The following is a 21,678-nucleotide window of genomic DNA, read 5'->3' as shown; positions in this document are numbered from 1 at the left end:
TATATCAGCGGCTCCTCTTTATATGTTGTCTCAAGGTCACTCAGCAAGAGGCATAATCGGGACCTGAGTCCAGCGCTGCGTGATTCTAGCAACTCTGTTCTTGACCACTGGGCCTGTGTGGGAGCAATTATGAGAACCTCAGTTTATTCACACCCTTACCATCATGCAGCACATTTGGAAAAAAAATTGATAATTTGCTAGGAGAAAGATGGTACCCCATTGTTTCTATGAAAAATGTAGGCTATACCCTCAGTGCATAAATATTTCAATATCAATCCATGATGTATTTAAGAATTAAATATAAATTTTGAAACTGTAAAATAGACAGAAATATGCAGACATACCTCAGAGATATTGCAGGTTTGGTTTCAGACCACTGCAATAAAGCAAATATCACAATAAAGTGAGTCACACACATTTTTTGGTTTTCTATTGCAAATAAAAGTTATGTTTACATGATACCACAGTGCATTTAGTGTGTGATAGCACTGTGTTTTTAAAATGCACATATTGTAGTTTAAAAATACTTCATTGCTAAAAATACTAATGGTCATCTGAGCCTTCAGCAAGTCACAATCTTTTTGCCAGTGAAAGTTTTTGCCTCAATATTGATTGAAGGCTGCTGACTGATGAGGGTGGTGGTTGCTGAAGGTTGAGTGGCTTTGACAGTTTCTTAAAATAAGAACAATGAAGCTTATGGCATCAATTGACTCTTCATTTCATGAAAATTTCTCTGTACCATGCAATGCTGGATTTTTTTGTTTGTCTGTTTTTGACAGAGTCTCACTCTGTTGCCCAGGCTAGAGTGCTGTGACATCAGCCTAGCTCACAGCAACCTCAAACTCCTGGGCTCAAGCAATCCTACTGCCTCAGCCTCCCGAGTAACTGGGACTACAGACATGCACCACCATGCCTGGTTAATTTTTTCTATATATTTTTAGTTGTCCAGCTAATTTCTTCCTATTTTTAGTAGAGATGGCATCTCCCTCTTGCTCAGGCTGGTTTTGAACTCCTGACCTTGAGAGATCCACCCGCCTTGGCTTCCCAGAGTGCTAGGATTACAGGCGTGAACCACCGTGCTTGGCCCCATGCAATGCTGTTTGATAAAATTTTACCCACGGTAGAATTTCTTTCAAAATTGAAGGCCATCTTCTCAGATTTTGCCACTACTTTATCAACTAAGTTTATGTAATATTCTAAACCCTTGATTGTCATTTTAGCAGTGTTTCACAGCATCTTCACCAGGAGTAGATTCTGTCTCAAGAAACTACTTTCTCTGCTCATTCTCATCTATGCAAATTTTATCATGTGATTGTAGCAGTTCAATCACATCTTCAGGCTCCACTTCTAATCCTAGTTCTTTTACTGTTTCCACCACATCTGCAGTGACTTCCTTTACTGAAGTCTTCAACTTCTCAGCGTTATCCGTGAGAGTTATAATCAACTTCTTCCAAATTCCTGTTAATATTGCTACATTAACCTCCTCCCCTGAATCACAGATGTTCCCAAAGACATCTAGAATTGTAAATCCTTTTTAGAAGGTTTTCAATGTACCTTGCCCAGATCCATGAGAGGAATCATTATTCGTGGAAGCTATAGCCTTACAAAATGTATTTCTTAACAAATAAGACTTTAAATCCAAATTAATTCTTAAACCATTGGCTGCAGAATGGATGTTTTGTTATCAGGCATGAAAACAATAATCTCCTTGCACGTCTCTCCATCAGAACTCTTGGATGACCAGGTGCATTGTCAATGAACACTAATATTTTCAAGATAACTTTTTTTTTTTTTTGAGCAGTAGGTCTCAACAGTGGGCTTAAAATATTTAGTAAACCATGCTATAAACAGATGTTCTGTAATCCAGGCTTTGTTCTTCCGTTTATAAAACATGAGCAGAGTAGATTTAGCATAGTTCTTAAAGTCCCTAGTATTTTGGGAATGATAAATGAGCATCGTCTTCAGCTTAAAGTTAACGGCTGCATTAGCCCCGAGCAAGAGAGTCAGCCTGTGCTTCGAAGCTTTGAATCCAGGCATTGACTTCTCTCAAGCTATGGAAGGCCTGGAAAGCATCTTCTTCCAATATAAGATTGTTTTATCCACAACAAAACTCTGTTGTTTAGTGTAGCTACCTTTATCAGTGGTCTTAACTAGATCTTCTCTATAATTTGCTGCAGCCTCTCCATTGGCACTTGCTGCTTCACATTACGCTTTTATGTTATGGAGATAGCTTCTTTCCTTAAACCTCATTAAACTCACTAGCTTCAAACTTTTCTTCTAGCTTCCTCACCACTCTCAGCCTTCATAGAATTGAACAGAGTTAGGGCTTTTATCTAGATTAGGCTTTGGCTTAAGGAAATCTTGTGGCTATTCTATTTAGATCACTAAAACTTTCTCCTTATCAGCTCTTAGGTTGTTTCACTTTCGGGTCATTCCTGTGCTCACTGGAGTAGCACAGTTAATTTCCTTCAAGAACTTTTCCTTTGCATTCACAACTTGGCTACCTGTCTGGTTCAAGAGACCTAGCCTTCAACCTGTTTCGAGTCTTGACATGCCTTCCTCACTAAGCTTAATCATTTCTAGTTTTTGATTTAAAAAACCAAGACACCTGAGAGTCTTCATTTCACTTGAATACATAGAGGCCATTGTAGAGTTATTAAATGGCCTAATTTCAATGTTGTGTCCCAAGGAATAGGGAGAGGGAGAGAGATGGGGAAATGTTCTTAATGGTTGGTAGAACAGTCAGAACACATGTGACATTTATTCACTGAATTTGCTGTCTCATATGAGTGTGGTTCACGGTGCCTCAAAACAACTGCAATAGTAACATTAAAAATCACTGATCACAGATCACTGTAACTGACATAATAATAATGAAAAAACTGAAATGTTGTGAGAATTACCAAAATGTAACACAGAGACATGAAGTGAGTGCACACTGTTGGAAAAATGGGTGCTTGACAGTCTTGCTAGACGTAAGGTTGCAACAACCTTCAATTTGTAAAAAATGCAATATCTGCAAAGTGCAATAAAGTGAAACATAATAAAAGGAGGAATGCCTGTAGTGAAATATTTATCTTATCTCAGGACAAAGAAGGATTTTGCTGACACAGAAAGAGTTTAAGAAAAAAAGTTAAATGATCAATAGCTTTGATGACAAAAAATATCAAAAATTCTCATTAATCACTAAAGAAAAAAGACATTCTCCAGACACAAAATTATACAGTCATTTATTTGTACACTTCAAGTATATGAATAAATAATTTTCAATTAAAAATTGAACTGTCAAATATAGAGAAAACTTTCTGGTAATTATAGCTTTTCAAAGATGGAATGGGCTCCTTTTAGGGGGAGACTGAGTTCCAAATCACTGAAGAGATTTACTAGAACAATAATTATAGAAATCCTACAGAAGGAATTAAATCATCAGAAAGATATTTGTGTAGGTATCATTTAATCATCTTTTCAACTTTGAGAACCTGTATTTAAATGATGATATTTCCACCAACATTTAAATGGCACATCCAGTGTATTGAAGTGCCTGTATTTGAGACAGTTATGCGGACCAACATTTCCAACTCATGGAATATAAGTATCCCAAACATTATCACGTGTTCTCATATAGAGAACACATGCTACTGCAAATAGAATAAGTTAGTGGTGATGTGTAGTCTTGGTGGAAACTAATGCAAGGAAAATTCTCTTAGAAGCATGTTTCAGAGAGAAAAACAATATGTATTCATTATAGAAGCATCAAAACTATAGAAAAATATAAGAAAATAAAAATTAACTCTGCTTCCACTGCTTATTTTAGTATGTTTTAATCACTCAACTATACGTTCAATATGCCTTTTAATTAAATGTAATATCATATTGCATAATTGGCTTTCTAATATCTTTTTTCTCTTATCAAGAAAAAACTTTCCTATGTCCTCACTCTTCTTGGTGGGTTTTTATTGCATCTTGAGACCAGATCAAAATTCATTTAAATACCCTTATATATTAGGTATTTATTTATCTCTCAATTATATCGAATGTTTCCTTTTTGCCCAATTATAAAGTTAAAATCCTTGTATATGGTTTTGCATCATTTTGTCTTCACATTAATATCTTAAAGTGGAATTTTATGAGCAAAAGTTTGCACACTCAGTGGCTTTTGATTAATGGTTTTTATTACTTGCTCTCCAGAAAGTTTAAACCAATTTTCAGTCCTACCAGCAACATGTGCAAAAGGATCTATTTCCCTGCAGAATCTGTTGTACTGGATATTATAATTTCTCTAATTTTTTGCTGATTATATAAGCAATAATTGTCATGGTTTAATTTGTACTTCTAATGCAAATTTGTGGTTTCTAATGGCATTAAGCATTTTTTCACATATTTACTGCCTGTTTTCTGTAAAGGACATAACTCTTAACTAGCAAAAAACGCCATTTAGATGGAAATCATTTGCCATTAGATATCAGAGTGGCAAAAAGGCCAGATACTGCAGCATTTGTGGATTTTGCCAGAGTCAGAAGTGCACCCTGAACTGACAGTATGTGACAGGAGGAAACTCTAAGTAATTTATTTTTCATGTTTAAAAAATAACAGCAGCAGTAACAACAATAATAAAACCTATTTTTTCTCGAGTGGTGAAGGGTATCACAGTTGCAGGCACATACTGCAGGGAACATACATAGGAGAGCATGTTAGAGGCTGGATCAACCACTGAAAACCATGCCCCCTGGACTCCCAGCAAGTGCTCTACCTCAAGAAAGAGATAACAATTCTTCATGTATATTTTTTCCTCTGCATTTTTCCTGATGCTGCCTGCCCCAGGAAGGCATGTGAATATGTGCTGACAGGGAAAGGATGGGGTATAAAATCTATTTCAGTCCAATGAGGTCACCCTCGTGGCAGTACTCCTGCCAGAATTTCATTGCTGGGACGGCTTAGGGTCCACCAGCCTTGCATGTTGCAGGGCACTTCGAGGGCTCCTTTTCTTTCACAGGTGATGAGCCTTAATAAACATCCTTTAGGGTCTGCTTCCGGAGAAGGCAGTCTTAGACCTTGAATCTACTAGGGGAGACAGAAAATAACAATTAAGCAAATACATACATAGGATAATTTCAAATAGCCACAAATATGATGAAGAAAATAAAACTGAGGGTGAGACAGTGGCGGGTGGGGAAGCTGCTTTCTCTAGGATGTTGGGAGAAGCCTTCTTAGGTGGGCTATGATGAGCTGAGACCAGAATAATAAGAAAGGAGCATTCATTTACAACAGAGGGAACCTCCATTTCCTCATCCCCCAAATCCCAAGACAAAGGACCCAGGAATGAAATGGTTCTAATTTTTTTTTGGCAGTCTAACTAGAAGAACCTCTTGTTTAAATACATTTCTGTAATGTATTCTATCAGTCAGGGACCTGACAGGAAACAGGTGGCATGCTGCAAATCTGGTAGCTTGAGGAGAGTGCAATAAAAGGGCTATTTGCAAAGAGAAGAACAGCACTCCCTCTCTCTCGCAGATGGTATGTGTAGGTCACCATCAGCTCACTGGTCTTCTAGCCTTGAAGGAGGAAGAGGAGAAAATGGGTAGGGGAGCCTGGAAACAGGTTGTGTAGGCAGGAAGCCAACACTGATCTCACTCTGCCCTTGTCCCCAAACTCCTCCTCTGCTCCTCATTGGCCACATCCACGGAGCCAGTTTGGAATTCTAAAGAGCTCAATCTTCAGGGGCACAGAGCATGGTGGTTAAGGGTAGAAGGTGGAACTGGGGGGTTGGGAGCAAAGAAGGACATCAGCATGTGCAGTTTATATTTTAAAATAATATTTAGAAAGGATTTGAAAGAAGTGAAGAGACCCAGCTGAGGTTGTAACTTAGTCTGTCACTGGCCAGCTGCACATCAACATCTGCAAGCCACTTTTTAAAATTTGTTGTAAAAAAATTAAAAGACAGATAAAACTGATGAACTTGTCCTAAAATGGTATGAATCTCTGATGTGTCACACATCAAAATAAAATATTGGAGATATGTTTTAATGAATGCAATAAAAAGTATCCAACCTATTGAAACATTGTTTACATGGTAAAAATATAATCACTTTTGAAATAACCAGAGGGTGCCAGCTCTTTTTTATATATCTTTCTAGTCCGTAAGAGATTCTGGTTCAATTAAATCTCTTATCATGATCTGAAGGCAGATTTCAGTTGTTAGATTATGAGTCAAAAATAGATTACTTATTCTCAAGGTCTCAGATTTCCTTTAAGACATAACTTAGATAAAAAATAGGATATTCTGGCCGGGCGCTGTGGCTCACGCCTGTAATCCTAGCTCTTGGGAGGCCGAGGCGGGCGGATTGCTCAAGGTCAGGAGTTCAAAACCAGCCTGAGCAAGAGCGAGACCCCGTCTCTACTATAAATAGAAAGAAATTAATTGGCCAACTGATATATATATAAAAAAAAATTAGCCGGGCATGGTGGCACATGCCTGTAGTCCCAGCTACTCGGGAGGCTGAGGCAGAAGGATCACTCAAGCCCAGGAGTTTGAGGTTGCTGTGAGCTAGGCTGACGCCACGGCACTCACTCTAGCCTGGACAACAAAGTGAGACTCTGTCTCAAAAAAAAAAAAAAAAAAAAAAAAAAATAGGATATTCTAACTCCTGAGATAAGCATAGGATTTGTAGGTTAGACCACCAGAAATGCAGTATAAGAAAGCTTAGTCAACATGGGACTGACGATAGAAGAATAATAAAGACGTTGATATGTCTGTATCTATTAATATTTTTGATCGAGTAGTATTTATATACTCACAAAATGAGATTTTTTTATATACTGCTGTTTGGATTCCACAGGCATGCTATTTAAGGGAATGTCTTTCATAATTATGCCTGCATTTGTGGCATAAACCTTTGTAGCCCTTTAATAGTCACAGTATCTTTGCAGAGGATAAGATTCCAGAAAACCAAAGAGTCACAGAAGGCCAAACAGCTGCAGAAGAGTACAAATAGCTCTAATCTGAAATGCATGATTTATCAAATGGGAACATGATTGCTAGCAATCTTACTTTTTTTGGTGATTACAAAGTTGAGCGTTAGTAGTGCATGTGACTCTATATGAGGACTTTTAAAGAGCTTTTAAAAACAATTATGCATGAGTCTTGGAGATTTTAATTTGAGTAGAAGGCCTCTGTAGAGGTAAATGAAGAGGGTAGAATGGTGAAAAATGCTGAGGGAGACCTTCAATCAGGGGAAAATATTAAGTAGACTCCTTGGGGAGAGGCCTGTATTTGCATGTCTGGGGTGGGCTAATCTACATAATTGACTAAAACAGAATGAACAGCTGTGAAATACAGCATTTGAATGTGTGGGTAAAACAAAATTACAAAATACACAAGGTCACAGAACATGTAATGTATTTTCATGGGATCATAGAATTTCTAAGCTTGTTTGTTATATGAGAAGTCAACCAGTGTGCCCCAGAGAAGCTAAATGACTTTATCAAGCTCAACTAGCTAGTTAGTTATAGCGTACTAGTTAAGTGTGTGGACTCTGGAGTCAAACATCCTAGATTCAAATTCCAGTTCCATCACTCACTCTTTGACACTTGGAGAAAGTAATTCTATCTTTCTGTGTTTCAATTTTGTCATCTATGAAATGGGAATGCTAATAGGACTGACTTCGCATTAAATGAGATGATATATTTCCAATGATGCTATTTGGTGTCTGGGACTTAGTGAGTGGTCAACTAATATGAGGTATGTTTGTTATTAGTGAGAACACCAAAGTGAAAGTCACCTAACTCCTACAGCAATGTTATACCTACTCTACAAAAAGTAAGAGCAGATTATAAGACAGATATGAACAAGAAATTAATTTAGTTTCCCATCTAAAATGACTGTGAAACACAGAATAACAACAAGCCTTTTTGGAGAATATAAAAGCAAACTTTTTTAATTTTTAATTTTACCATTGCGGGAGGAAAAGATTTGAATGAGCTCTTTAGAACTTTGTAAAATTTCGTTTCACACACTAATGCTTAAATTCAGTATTTGGATCCTTCCCCCAGCTGCAAGTTTTTAAATTGGTTTCGTTTTATAGCTTGCAAAAATATATATTCATATATTTTTTGATAATTGACCTTTGTAGCATTTTTATTTTTATCTAATAATGATGCCTGCTAATGTTAGAGGATGCTTTTAATCTTTGTAATTGGATTAAGTTGTGCTTTTAGAGGAACGTATTCTACATGTCTATGTGTCTTCATGTATATAAACACATACACTACTAAATAACTTTTGATAAAATGAATCATCACTATGTCTACTCAATAACATGTAGTAATAACTATAACAAAGGCTACAGAACATTTTATGTTATAAATCTCTTCCTATTTTTTTTTAATCTCTCAATGAATTAGGATGGTTTTTAATTGAAACTTTCAAGATGGGGCTAGCAAGTGTAAAAAAATATAAGTGACTTATCTAAGGTCACTCATCCTTGTGTATATGATCATGGTTTCAAATGGCTCCAAAGTTCCTATTTTGATCCAATAGGAGACATGTACAAATGGTTTGTAAATATTGACTAGAAGGCATTTAGAATATGTTCTAGCTTTATGAAGTATATTATACCATTTTAGAAAACCAGTAAAATGCTGACCTAAGTAGGAATATTGTGATAAAAACAGTTCCTTCTACTTTATTTTTAAAACATGAATATAACTCATTGCTCCTGGGATAGCATTAGCCAAATTATTGTTCTTGGTGTTTACAGCACTAGTTCGCAGATGTTAGTTGCCATGAATAGGTATCAGCAGCAAGTGTGAACCACAATCTAGTAAGCAATTGAAAATTTTACTCATTTACACAGTCAGGCCTTCTGTATTTGGCTCTCTCTTTTTTTGTTGTGTGTGTGCCCTTGTAACTTTCATGTCTTTTATATCCATGTTGTCAGATGAAGTTAACTTGCTCAAATTTCTCAAGACAGGGATTATTTCTGCCATTTTACATTAATAGCACTGGTGTTTGGTATACCTATCATGAATCTAATTTTATTTCCATTGAAAATTTCTGTTGCGTGTAGTATAGGTCTCTGTATGTTAGTGGCAATTCAGATTGTATCCACATGGAAAAGCAAACAAACAAATAAAAAACATCAGTGGACCAGTTAAACATCCAGCCAGGGGTCAGAGAGTTAAAATAGATTATTATTTTTTAACCCTGAGTAAAGAGTGAAATGTGAACATTAATTTTAATAGAATTTATAGAAGATAAGAATCTGGTAAATCCCAATAAAAGCAGAAGCAAACAATTTGATAACAAGATAAAGTCTGGTTAGAGTTTATGTAATGTTAATTAAATGGATTAAAATGTGTCTATTGTTAAAATATAAAACGAACCTCTACAACCTAAGATACACTATAATTTTAAATTAATAAAAAGAAGAGAAATAATGCGATAAAAATAATCCTCAAAATGGAAAGGCTTATGACAAGTAAGGCCAACTGTTAGCCTTTTTATTAAATCATGTATTTTTTCATTTAATGGATATTTGTTGGGTGCCTTAACAGAGTCTGTGCTCTTTAAGCAGCTTAAACTTTATTGGGAAAAATAGACAGTTCTTAAAAAAGTTAAGCAAGATGAATTCGGATTGTGATAACTGCTTGAAAGAAATAAACAGAAAGATAGCATGGAGTATTAGTTAAGGCAATTGCTTTGGGTGTGTTGTTTGGAAAGAGCCTTCTCAGGCTTTTGAGCTGAAGGATCAGAAGAAGACGGCTCTGGGCAGATCAGGGAGATGGATGTTCTGGGCAGAGGGAGCAAACGTGAGGCCTAAAAGATACTGAGTGGGAACATGGTATGAGATGATGCTGGGAAGGAAGAAAAGGAGCAGAATATTTAAGGCATAGTAGGTGATAACCAGGACTTTAGATTTTCTTGTAAGAGCCAATGAAAATTTGAAGCTGGGGAGTTATAAAATTTAATTTATGCTTTTAAAAGAAAGATTTTCTGTTGTGTGGATGGTGGATTATAGCCAGGCACATGGAGAGGCTGGGAGACCAAGCAACTGCAGTGACTTGAGTGTGCGGGAGAGGCAACATAGTTCTCCGAGAGAGGCAGTGGCAATGGTCAGGAATTGATGCAGAGTAGCCAGCAGGACTTGGTGAAAGAAATAAATGAATCGTATCAACATCAGCCCTAGGATAGTTACCATAAAAAAGGAAAACAAAATTCACAGATCACAAACCTTAATGAAACAGGAATCAAAATAAAGAGGCAAGAACTATTTACATTAAGTTAATCACATATTTTCATTCTACAATTGAGGGGTCAGATTCTCACACCTACTTGAGGAATTCCATAGACTCAGTCTACCTGGTTTACTGGTTTAAGCTTTGTCTAAGATTTTTTTAATAAAAAAAGATCTATCTGTAGACAGTTTCTCCAAAGCTGGAGCTATTAATATGTGTTATCCCTGTGTTCCCAAAACGTAGTATATAATACCCTTCACAGTAGAGTAAGCCTAAGTTGGTCAAATTCATCATTAACTTGTGCTCTTAGTTTCTTTCAGGGAATGTAAATTTTTAAAGAGTTTACTATGTGCCAGGTACTCTGTTAGATTCTTTACATAAAGTTAGAATTTATACCTGCATCAATTGTGTTCTAAAACTTGTGTTCTTTCATAACATTATGCTGTCTTATTGATCAGAAAACATACATTGATAAATCTTTTAGAACTATATGTTTGGTTTTTTTTGCTGTTCCTAGAAGGTCTTCAATAGAGAGATTAGTGAAAAATGATGACAGAGAAACATAAAGATAAATTGAAAGAACATACTTAATTTTTCTGTGATAAAATAATAAAGGTACCAAGAGTTCTAAATATATAACTCTGCCAGCCCATAGGAGGAAATTCTCTAAAGGGTCATGAGAATATCAGATTACTCAAGGCAGAACAAATCAGGTAGTAGATAAAAGGCTGATTTTGTGTTGTGTTAAAGCACTGGTAAAGTATTAATAGTATATACTATGAATAGAAAGGTGAAAAATGATGGGTCAGAGCTAAGATTGACAGAAGATTAGATTTTAGGGTATTGAGAAAGGAATGAGAAAACAAATGGGAGAGGAAGAGGAGTAAATCTTTGCCCATGTTCTCAGTCACAGCTATGCTTGTAAAATAGAGTACTGGGAACAACTCACCTCAACACATTCTGGAAGCATGACAACTGCCTGGTGAACACTCTGAGGTGATTTTGTTACCAATAATTAATGGACCATACTTTGGGAAATGCTGATTTAGTCCAATCTCTTTATTTTATAAATCAACATGATACACAGAAAAGAAAATGGTTATCCAAAGTTGCATCAGTCTTTTTCATTAGAGCTTAGGCTAAATCATAGTCTCCTCTTTGATGCTTGGATTTAAATTTCTGATTCCAATTATAGACCTACTACCAACATATATTATTGCTATTTCTTTTCTAGAATCACAACCACAGCTGCCTGCATGATGGACCTAAGGCGGTACCCACTGGATGAACAAAACTGCACCTTGGAAATTGAAAGCTGTAAGTCTTTCTGAAAATTCTGCTAGATTGAACTATGCTTTAAGGTTCTCCTTAGGCAGGGAGTCTTATCCAGGTTATGTTCAGACCAGAGGTCCTGCAGAGACTCTGCTAGAACACTAACGTTGGTGGAGGGAGGCACTCTCCGCACCTTCCCTCAATAGTGCCTTTAGCCTCTTAGTCTTGTCTTTAAATTTTGGGGAGAGATGTTCAGGGAAGAAATAATCTGGCAGTAAAAGGAGAATGCTAAGAACATGGAAGGAGACCAAGGGCTATTTCAGGCATGTAAAATATGGAATTGCTGCAAACAGCTACAGCAAGCTCGGAAGAATAGGTGGTGGTGGCAGGGTGTCACAAGATGCCCTCATTGTCTTCGCGTCTCATCAACTTTCTCTTTTTGTAATTGTAAAATAAATGTGGCCTTCCAGATTAGTTAAAACATTCATAGAGTATGGTTTAATAGAATGATTTTTTTTTGTTTGAAGGGACTATTTTTAGTGTCTAAAGTTTATATCTTTGCTGAAGGCCATATGATGAGCAAGGTTGGTGTGTATGTACGCATGCACATGTGTGCGTGTGTGTGTGTGTGCGCGCGCTATTTAATGTGCTGACTTGTTTTGCAATGTGGTTGCTTTTCTAGGCCATGGTTTTAGTTTCCATGTTGATGATTTCAGTCTCCTATCTTGTTGGGTGGGCTAAAATGTTGATTTTATAACCCATCTCCATATCAGAAGTAACACAGGGAAGTGGTTTCAGGTGGAAGAGCATTTTGAATTTCTTTTCTCTGTCACTTCTTCGCCATGTTTTCATACTTTATTCCACCAAATAATTGGAAGCTGACAATTTTATATCCAGGATTCGAGATAATGAGTAACTGCACTGCTGTGAGGATACTCTCAGCCTTTGTGAGAAATTTTAGCTGTGGCAAGCAGCGTGACTCAAATCTGAGCAGAAGTATGGCACTTATGATACATTGTGGATATTTTTGCCCATTTCAAAAGATAGTTTCCAGGGATAATTAAATTCACATGTATTTTTGAAGAAATTGATTGCAGGCTTGTAGTCCAAATCATCATCATTTTCAAATTAGATCTTTGCCTTATAGAACTACTTAATAAAATCGATCCATAGGATTTCGATGATTAATTTTACATAAATATTTTTGTGACGATATTGCATGCTGCATTGTCTTAACTTACATTACAATTTAGAGAATATAATAATGTTCTTTGAAGTTCAAATTCTTTCATAATTTAAAATTATTGATGTAAGGCCATTTTGAAATAGATTATGTTGCTGTGGTGTACCACTCATAAATGTTTGTGGTAAGAGCATTTTTTGTTCCAATTTTGGTATATATGCTGCCAAAGTAAGCATAAGAGTATTTGTTGAGATAAAATTTTATTGGGATTTGAAATAATCATAGTTGTAGGTGGATGAAACACTTTCACTGATGTTAGTTCATTTGAGCCTTCCAAAGCCATTTCATATAAGTAAACAAATACTTTTTTTTAATTTTAAATAACTGATGTCTAAGGACACAGACAACTTTCCAAGTGTTTCATGTTTTTAAATTATAATTTTGACATGAATGTGTAAAAGTTAACATGATAATTATTCAATTTTACATATCTCTTTTTAATTCACCATTGCCCTGTTAAATAAGGTAGATACTAGTATTGCCATCTTTACAACTAGAGAGAGGAACTCAAAGAGGTAAAGTGATTTGCCCAAGATCATTAGCCACTTTGTGGCACCGTGGCTTTGTGCTGATGTGGTAATGAAGGCACTGATTTTGGAGGGATCAGATTGTAAGACCCCAATACTAAAGCCCCCTAGTTGAAAAAGCAGGAAAAGAGTCTGGCCTTAAGGGAAATTGGGACTTGTTCATATTTAGAAAGGTAGCAAATCATTGCAATAGAGAATTAAATAATAGTGTTATATTAATAATGTACATGATATCCAGGCTCTGTTATTATAAAAGGATTGTTTACTAACTAAGCATGTTGAAATGAGTTTAGGATCCCATTCCTTAAACCACTAGATCCCCAGTTGATGCCTGACATTCCACCTTATTCATCCATTCCCTTCCTTTAAGCAAACCCTAGGCATTCATTCATTCTCATTCTCTCATTCTCCCTCTCCATCTCTGTGTTTCCATTTCTCTCTCCCTTTCTCCTTCTTCCCTCTCTTCATACCTCCCTTCTTTATCTGCCTCCATCCCTTCTTCCTTCTCACTCTCAAATGAAAATTACCTTAACTATGGCATTGCTAAATCATTAACAACACCTTGTTAACTTATGAAAAATAATTATACATTGGTTCAGTTCAAGCAAGAGAGGATAACATAACCTGATTCTGGGCAGCTTGGAGTGAGGGAACATTAAGATTGAGCTTATTGTTCATTCGTTCACTCAAGAATTTACTAGGTCATTAAATATTTATTGAGCACTAATTATTTACCATGTGCTGTAATAATCTCTAAAGATATAATGGTGAACAACAATGTACAACATCCCTGGCCTCCTTTTTTAAGATGAGGGAGTCATACAGGTTGAGTAGTCCTAGTCCAACATGCTTGGTACAAGAATACTCAACCTGTTTCTAATTTTGGACTTTTTCAGATTTTGGAATATTTGAAGTATATTTATAAGTAATATATTACCATACATAACAGTTGAGCATCCCTAATCGAAAACCTGACACGCTCCAATGAGCATTTCCTGTGAACATCATGTCAGTGCTCAAAAAGTTTCTGATTTTGGAGCATTTCTGATTTTAGATTTTCAGATTAGGGATACTTAACCTCTAATTTAAATAAATACATATATGAATGTAAAATTGCATTAGTGAAAAGTGCTGCCAAGATGAAGTGTTTAGCTCTATAAGATCTTTTCTAAAAGGCTATTTAAAGCAAGCCTTGAAATAAAGTGTTAAGAATTCTAAAATGTTAGTATGGACTATGCTAACTCATAACTTTCCTTAAATTTAAAGAGAGAGAGAGATGTTCCAGAGAATTAATGGGATTTGCAGAACTAAATGGGCTCTGATAATATTTATCACCCTGCAGACTATGGAACTTAACTGCCAAAATTAAAAAGAGAAATCCATTCCTAGGCGTTCCCAATCCTGTCTCTAAAAGCCACCTTTTACCCACATGTTCCTGTCATCCGTGTGGTCAGAGGCAACTCATCATATTTCGTCTACATACATAGCATGTATGTATGCACATCCATGTATATATTTTGTCTATTTCTTTCTCTGAAACTCTCTGTATAGGTTGGGAAAGGGACACTGGAATACTTGCCTGTTTTTCTAGGGAAATGCACCAAATAATAAAGCTATGCACGAGCCTAAATAAACAAAGTTCTTCTTTTGAATATTCTTGCTATTTAGGAGTGAGTTATAGTACAGAAATAATGAATTGTCCCAGGTGTGCCAATGCTTTGGAAAAATGATGCTGCCAAATATAATTTCAGACTAGTAGAAGTCAAAGATTTCTCTGTTTTAAAAAACATATGACGTTTCAATCACATTGTCACAAGAACTCAGCATTCCATCATACCGTGAGGCCACTTAGTATTTCCCATCCAGAAATGAAAAATAGTGGAAAGGGGGTGGTGGTAATTTTATATATCTTTGAAATTGGAATATTCATGGAGCTACTCTTTTATATGCTGTGCCAGCTCCACTGCATGGTGCTAGTATCAGCTGCATGGCCTCTTTGTTCTCCTACCTCCCTCAGGAGAATAAGGCTGCTTTAAACAGTCTTCCCTCTGGTTCCTGGTTCTCCATTTGGGACATGTGAACTGCTTGTCCAAAAGGGAACATGGAATTCTCTCAGTTGTGCCCATTACTAAGATGCTCAAGTTACTAAAAACCCAAAGACTCCTTTTTTGTGCATGTGTGTGCTTTTTTCTCATTATATCTCTGGGTGCATTGGACTTGCCAGCCTCAGTGTCTCCGAGAATGAGTTTAGCACTCCCATTCTTAACATAGATGTTTTTTTCCAGTTAATATCATCCTCCGGGATCTACAGGGAATTAGAAGATATAGAACATCTCAGCACCTCTTTCATAAGCAACTTCACAGGGCTACACAAAGTTTACTGAGACGATCAGTTAGGCATCTTCTTTTAAGATCTAAAATAAAATAAAATAAAATCCTACACACTGCTTTTTGTGACACCATTCAGACTCCTGTTCTTGGTTACCTAAGTGGCGTTGGGAAAGTCACCCTACTTCTCTGAGCCTCAGTTTTCTCATGGATAAAATGGGGATAATAAGATCTACCATAAAGGTTGTTATGAGAAATATGTGAAATAATTTAGATAAAGGATCTAGAATATTGCTTGGTATGTGGTAGACATCTAATAAACAGCAGCTTAAGTAATTAATAATAATTATTACTATAATAATACTGATTTTGAGTATTATATTTAAAAAGTCCAATACTGCCACAGATTTCATACTAATTATGAGATCTAGTAAATCTAGCCAAAGAGAGACCCATAGTACAGCATTGCCCTTCCTAACTTTTGTTGATTTTATTCCAGCCATTGCTTTAACATTCAAGTGTCATTATCTGTAGTGGTGTCTACTTCCTCACAGAATGTTTCAGCCAGCTGTGCCTACAGTATAAAATGCAAATTAACTTATTTTACTTATGCTACAGGGAATAAAATTAATGACTAGGTTCAAAATCCAAAGATGGAGATTTAAAAGTGCCTTGATATTTATACTTGGCTTAAGTGAAAGTGCAGTCAATTTGTCAATATACCCCATGCATGGTTTTGTTAACATTTAAATTGGCCATTATCACCTGGTGACCACCTATATGAATGATGTAGCAAAAGGTCCCTGTGAGTGTATAAGAGATTTTTGGTACTGGCATCTCTTCTTGTTAGAGATATTCACCATGCTTTAGGAAAGCAATAAGCAGAAATGAGCCTGCTGTTGTCTTACTAAATTCCAACTTGGATATTATATAAAGACAATTTACTGTTGGGTTATTGCTGGAATCAGGGCTGTATTTTCTTTATTCAACAATTTTATTCTGAATCATCCTTATTGAAGAGATCAGTATACATTTAAGCATTTGAGGTATTGAATCCAAATTTACTATATCAAAGAGTTAATATATTGTGGATCCAGGTTATGCTATGTATGGGCTAACATTTCAGTAAATATAAATACAGTATTTTTAAGAATTTAGAAAAAAAGAAGAGCATATCATGTTCCTCTACCCCAAAGTGAGCATCATTAGCACCTTACAGTATGACAGTGGACTCAAAATACTTGTAATAGAGGAAGGGGTGAGTAGGAAGGGCTCATGCTAATGTGGTATAGAGGATAAGAAGATATTTTTAAATACAGACATACCTGTTTAGTATATGCTTCTCAAGCTAACTAAACAGGTCACTTAGCTTCTTCAAGCTATGGTTTCTCATGTGTACAATATTGTGATTTGTATAGGTAATGACATAACCAAGATAGAGATCTTTATGTAATGCTTGGTACTGGTATTTCCATAAGTAGCAGTTGATGTCATTAAAGCATAATCATTATCAAAGTATACCTGGAATATTGTGCTTAATTAGGGTTACACCATTTTAAGAGGGATATTGAGGAATCAGAACAACCAAAATGTGAATGATACATACAACATGGAGTTTGAAGAACCAGCAGAAGAAACTGGAGTGGGGGAGACACATTTACCTTGAGGAGGGGAAACAGGGTAGGAAGGGTGGCAGTGTTTGAACAGGATAGCTATTTTAAGGTAACTGCAGAATTTCCTCTTAAGAAGGACTACGTCTACCCTAAGGGCAAAAGTAGACTAATGGTAAAAGATGCCAAAAGGCAATTTTAGACTGAAAGATAAGAGAAAGAAAGAGTTCATAGCAATTATAGCTGGTGAAAAATCAGATGGGTTGGCATATTCTGTAAAACCATTTTCTGGGAATGAAGCAATACTTTCACTAAGCAATTGATGAGATTCTAAGATTTTTAACACATTGACTACCACACACACACACACACACACACACACACACACACACAAACAAACACACCCAGAAACTTTTTGTTGGGGCCACAGTGTTTTATTATGAAAATAGAATAAAAACTTAGAGTGTAATTTAAAGATCAACATAAATAGAAAATTCATTTAATCCACGTTTTTAGAATTAAATTGTCAATATTAATTGTAACAATAAGAACATCAACAAGATATTATATATGTTTCACACAGCCCCAGGATCAAAAGTAAGGTGAGTTAAATACAACTCTCATGGCAGTTAATGTGTTAAGTAGTTGTGTGTTGAGGGTTACTTGGTACCAGCAAAAATATGTAGGACTTACATTAAAGGACAGTTAAGCAAGCACTGGATTATATGTGGATGCAGAGCCCATGTGCATATACCTCTGGGAGCAGTGCTATTTAGGAAAAGATGAAAATCACATTGCTGCAAAAATTTAAAGTAGAACAATATGTATATGTTTTGCTGATGACCTGTTGTTATTAGGTGGCAATCTTTCTTTTCTTAGATTTTCCTTATAGGAATTCTTACAGTTATGCCTGTGAGGAATAAGGTTCAGACTCTAACATTTTCCTGTCTTTTTAAATAACCTAAACCTTCTTGAGTCTTTTGATCTTCTTAAGATTCAACAGAAGAGAAGGTTATGCATTCATGCGTTTGTGCAGGTTTGTGTGTGGAAGGGAAGTATAAAGCAGAGGTGTCAAATAATAAAGCTACCAAATATTTTAGGTGATCCCAGAATTATTTCAAATCAGAAAAATATTCCTGTGAAACTCCGATGAGGCTTAGTCATAATTATTTATTGAGAAAAAGAGCAAAGAGCATTGCAAATGCTCCATGGTATCATTGTATACAAATTTAATTTGCATTGCTTTGCTATTTTGGTATTTTCTTGAATTACATGCAGCGTTGTGGAAGTGAGGGATTTATCTTCCCATCCTTTCTGTGTGAAGATTCTTTGTTGAAATGTGATCTTGGTTTAACAATTATTAGTGGCTGGTGACCATAGACAAGTGCCTGGATGTGTATTTAGAACCTCTGGCACCTCCTGCAGAGACTATTGCTGACCTTGATATATATTTTAACTTGAAGACTACCCCTTCAATTCTTCTGTCGTTAGAAAGTAAAGCAGTAACTTGGATATAAAGGTTGTGTCTTAATATTGAGCATGAAGAATAAAACTAGTAAACCTTTTTGGTCAAATGAGTTCCCTCACTTCCCCCCAGTAAAGAGAAATAATTTTTTCTATTTCCCCTTTTTATCCTCTCCATTTTCTCCTTCTGAGATTCCCACTAGATAGATTTAGGGTCTCTTACATCTATCCACCATGGATCTGAACTAAAGTTTGTAGACTTTTATCTTTGAGAGTACTATTATTAATATTTTTAAGGAAATTATTATTAGTTAATATTTTGTTTTGGCAGTTATGTTTTAAGTTTCTAAGAACTCTTCTTTATTATTTGATTACTCACTTTTCATAGTCATTCGCTCCCATATGAAATGTCCTTTTGACTTTAAGAATATTGAAGTTATTTTACAAGTTCTCATCTGTTCCCTTCCTCTTTCTGTTTCCTTTTGTGATGATATGTTTGTTTACCTGGGTCCTTGTTTTTCATCCAGATGATTTTCCTCAGATGTCTGCTGATCTCTGAAGTCAATTCATGTTTGTAAATAAAGGACTAACTAGTTTGATCAGAACAAGTAGGGTATATAGGTCTTCAGATTGATGTGGGTTTCCTCAGCACTGTCATCTGCTTGTTCCCACAGCCAGTCTCTGTGCTGAAAAGGACGTGGCAAGGGGAGAAGTGGGCACAGGCACCTGCCTCTCTCTTTAGGAGAGTGGGCTGGGACCTTTCCCAGGTAACCAAGACTTCCATCTGAGGCTGCGCCACTTCCCGTTATTTCACTCTTTCACTCTTAAGAGAAACAAATAGAACTGCAATTCATTTTTTTTTTCTCTATTTGTAGAGGTGCCCAGGACTTTCTGGGGCTCTGTTCTTGATTCTCTCTTCAGTCTAATTTATCTAACTAAGGAACCCAGGCAGCACCCACTTTGTTTAAAGGGCTTTCTTACAGTGTTATGCGGGGTGCAATCACCACATCCAGTTTTAGGAGAGGAAGAAAACTAGTCTGGTGGCTCCTCCGACAAATTCCCACTCTGTGAACTTGCTGACTGAGTTTGGAAATTCGCTAGGGAAGAGGTTCTGAACCTTGCTGTGTATTAGATCACTGGGGATGTTTTTTTGAACATCCAAATGATCAGGCTACACCACACCACACCACAGACCTGTTGAATTAGTAATTTTAGAAGCTCTTCGGGTGACTGCAATACACAGCCAAAATTGGGAATGAGTGCTCTAGGCATGGTTCTCCCATTTCAGTGAGCAGGAGAAGCTTCTAAAAGGCTTGTTAAAACTCAGGTTGCTGGGTTCCCATCTCCAGGGTTTCTAACTCAGTGGGTCTGGGTAAGGCCTGAGAACTTGTATTATAACAAGTTCCTGGGTCATGCTAATGGTTAATGCTGCTGGTGCAGGGAACCTGCTGTGACAGTCACTGCCTTGGGACTTTGATGGGAAGATTGGCTCTCTCCTCTCAAAGGAAAAGAAGCCAAACTCTGTAAAATAATTTTAAATGATTTATTCTGAGCCAATTTTGAGGACCATGACCCAGAGCCACACCCAAGAAGCCTTGACCAAGTGGACTCACTGCAGCTGGGTTAGGGTTCGGTTTTATATATTTCAGGGAGAGGTTACAGGAAAAGTCATATATCAGTACATGGAAGGTGTACATTAGTTTGGCCTGAAAATATGGGCCACCTCAAAGTGTTGGGGGAGGGGGTGCTTGCAGGTTATAGGTAGATTTAAAGATTCTTTGAGTTGTAATTGGGTGAAGACATGAGACATGAAGCTTTGCCTAAAGGATTGGAATTTTTTAAGATATGGGAGGTCTGTTAATCAGAGACAAGCCACTGGACATGTATTTGTTGTGCAGGTTTGTCTTGCATACCCTTAGGCCTGTTTATGTGTTACAAAAGATGTCTCAAAAGAAGATGGGGGGCGGATGATGAGGCATGTCTGGCCTTCCTCCTCCTGGCAAGCAATTCAGTTTTAGGATATCCCCTTGGCCAAGATGGGGTCTATTCAGTCAACCGGTGTGGGGGAGTGGGGGAGCCTTAAGATTTTATTTTAGTTCACACTCCTTAGCCCTGCCCCATCTGAGCCCTGTTTTAGGTTGAAGCTTCTCTGTTATTGATATATTTTTTTGTAAGCCTACATAACCTCATTTACATTCTAACTTCTATACAGTTTTCAAAAGTTCTGGCCCATTGATGACATACTTTCTTGTTTAATAATCGCTGTTCCTTCCTTTTAGTTATTGCTGTGAGGTTGGATGGAGTAGAGTAGGAAAGGTAAATGTTCTGTTTTATACTGGATCTTTCCTCTTTCTTACACACATTAGTGTGTAACTACACATATGCTATTTAACTTCATTTAAAAAATTAGAACATATCACAAATATCTTATTATCTGAAACGTTATTTTATAGTATAATTTATAGTGCCTGCCTACTGTACTGCATTTGGATGACCCATAATTTATTTAACCAGTTGCCTATTGTAGAACATACATTATTTCTACTGTGTTGCTATTTTAAATGTTATGATTTGTATGTGATTGGGGATGTGTCGTTAAATACAACCATGATTTTGTATGTATATCTGTATGTGTACATATATGTATTTTTATATATGTATATAATATGTAACTATGTTCAACATGGTTTGTGAAGATCAATTTAAATTAATTAAAATTAAATTACAAATTCAATTCCTCAGTCACAATAGACATATTTTCATTCAGTTGCCACATGTAGCTAGTGGCTGCCATATTGGACAGTGAAGATAAAACATTTCCATCATCTCAGAAAAATCTATTGAATAACACTGATATATAAGATGAATTCATAGAATTTGAATTGCCACATCATAGAAAATATAAAATTTTAAATATTTCTTAGTAGGAAAGTACCTGCTTAGACTTTTAGGATGAGAGTTCTATGCTATCATTTTTTCACACTTGGTTTACATTCGTGCT

The 21,678-nt window shown here is 36.3% G+C and overlaps 1 protein-coding gene across 3 annotated transcripts in view; it reads left to right on the top strand.

Annotated features, from left to right (window-relative positions):
• GABRB2 (gamma-aminobutyric acid type A receptor subunit beta2) overlaps positions 1 to 21,678 on the top strand; it is a 242,058-nt gene that overhangs the window by 111,122 nt on the left and 109,258 nt on the right. For all 3 annotated transcript variants that reach the window (XM_020283723.2, XM_012740678.3, XM_020283724.2), the window contains exon 6: positions 11,468 to 11,550. In XM_020283723.2, the coding sequence (XP_020139312.1) occupies positions 11,468 to 11,550 (83 nt within the window). The remainder of the gene's footprint in view (positions 1 to 11,467; positions 11,551 to 21,678) is intronic.

Source organism: Microcebus murinus, chromosome 21 (assembly GCF_040939455.1).
Source record: "Microcebus murinus isolate Inina chromosome 21, M.murinus_Inina_mat1.0, whole genome shotgun sequence".
NCBI lineage: Eukaryota > Metazoa > Chordata > Mammalia > Primates > Cheirogaleidae > Microcebus > Microcebus murinus.
This window is presented reverse-complemented; position numbering and strand designations above follow the sequence as displayed.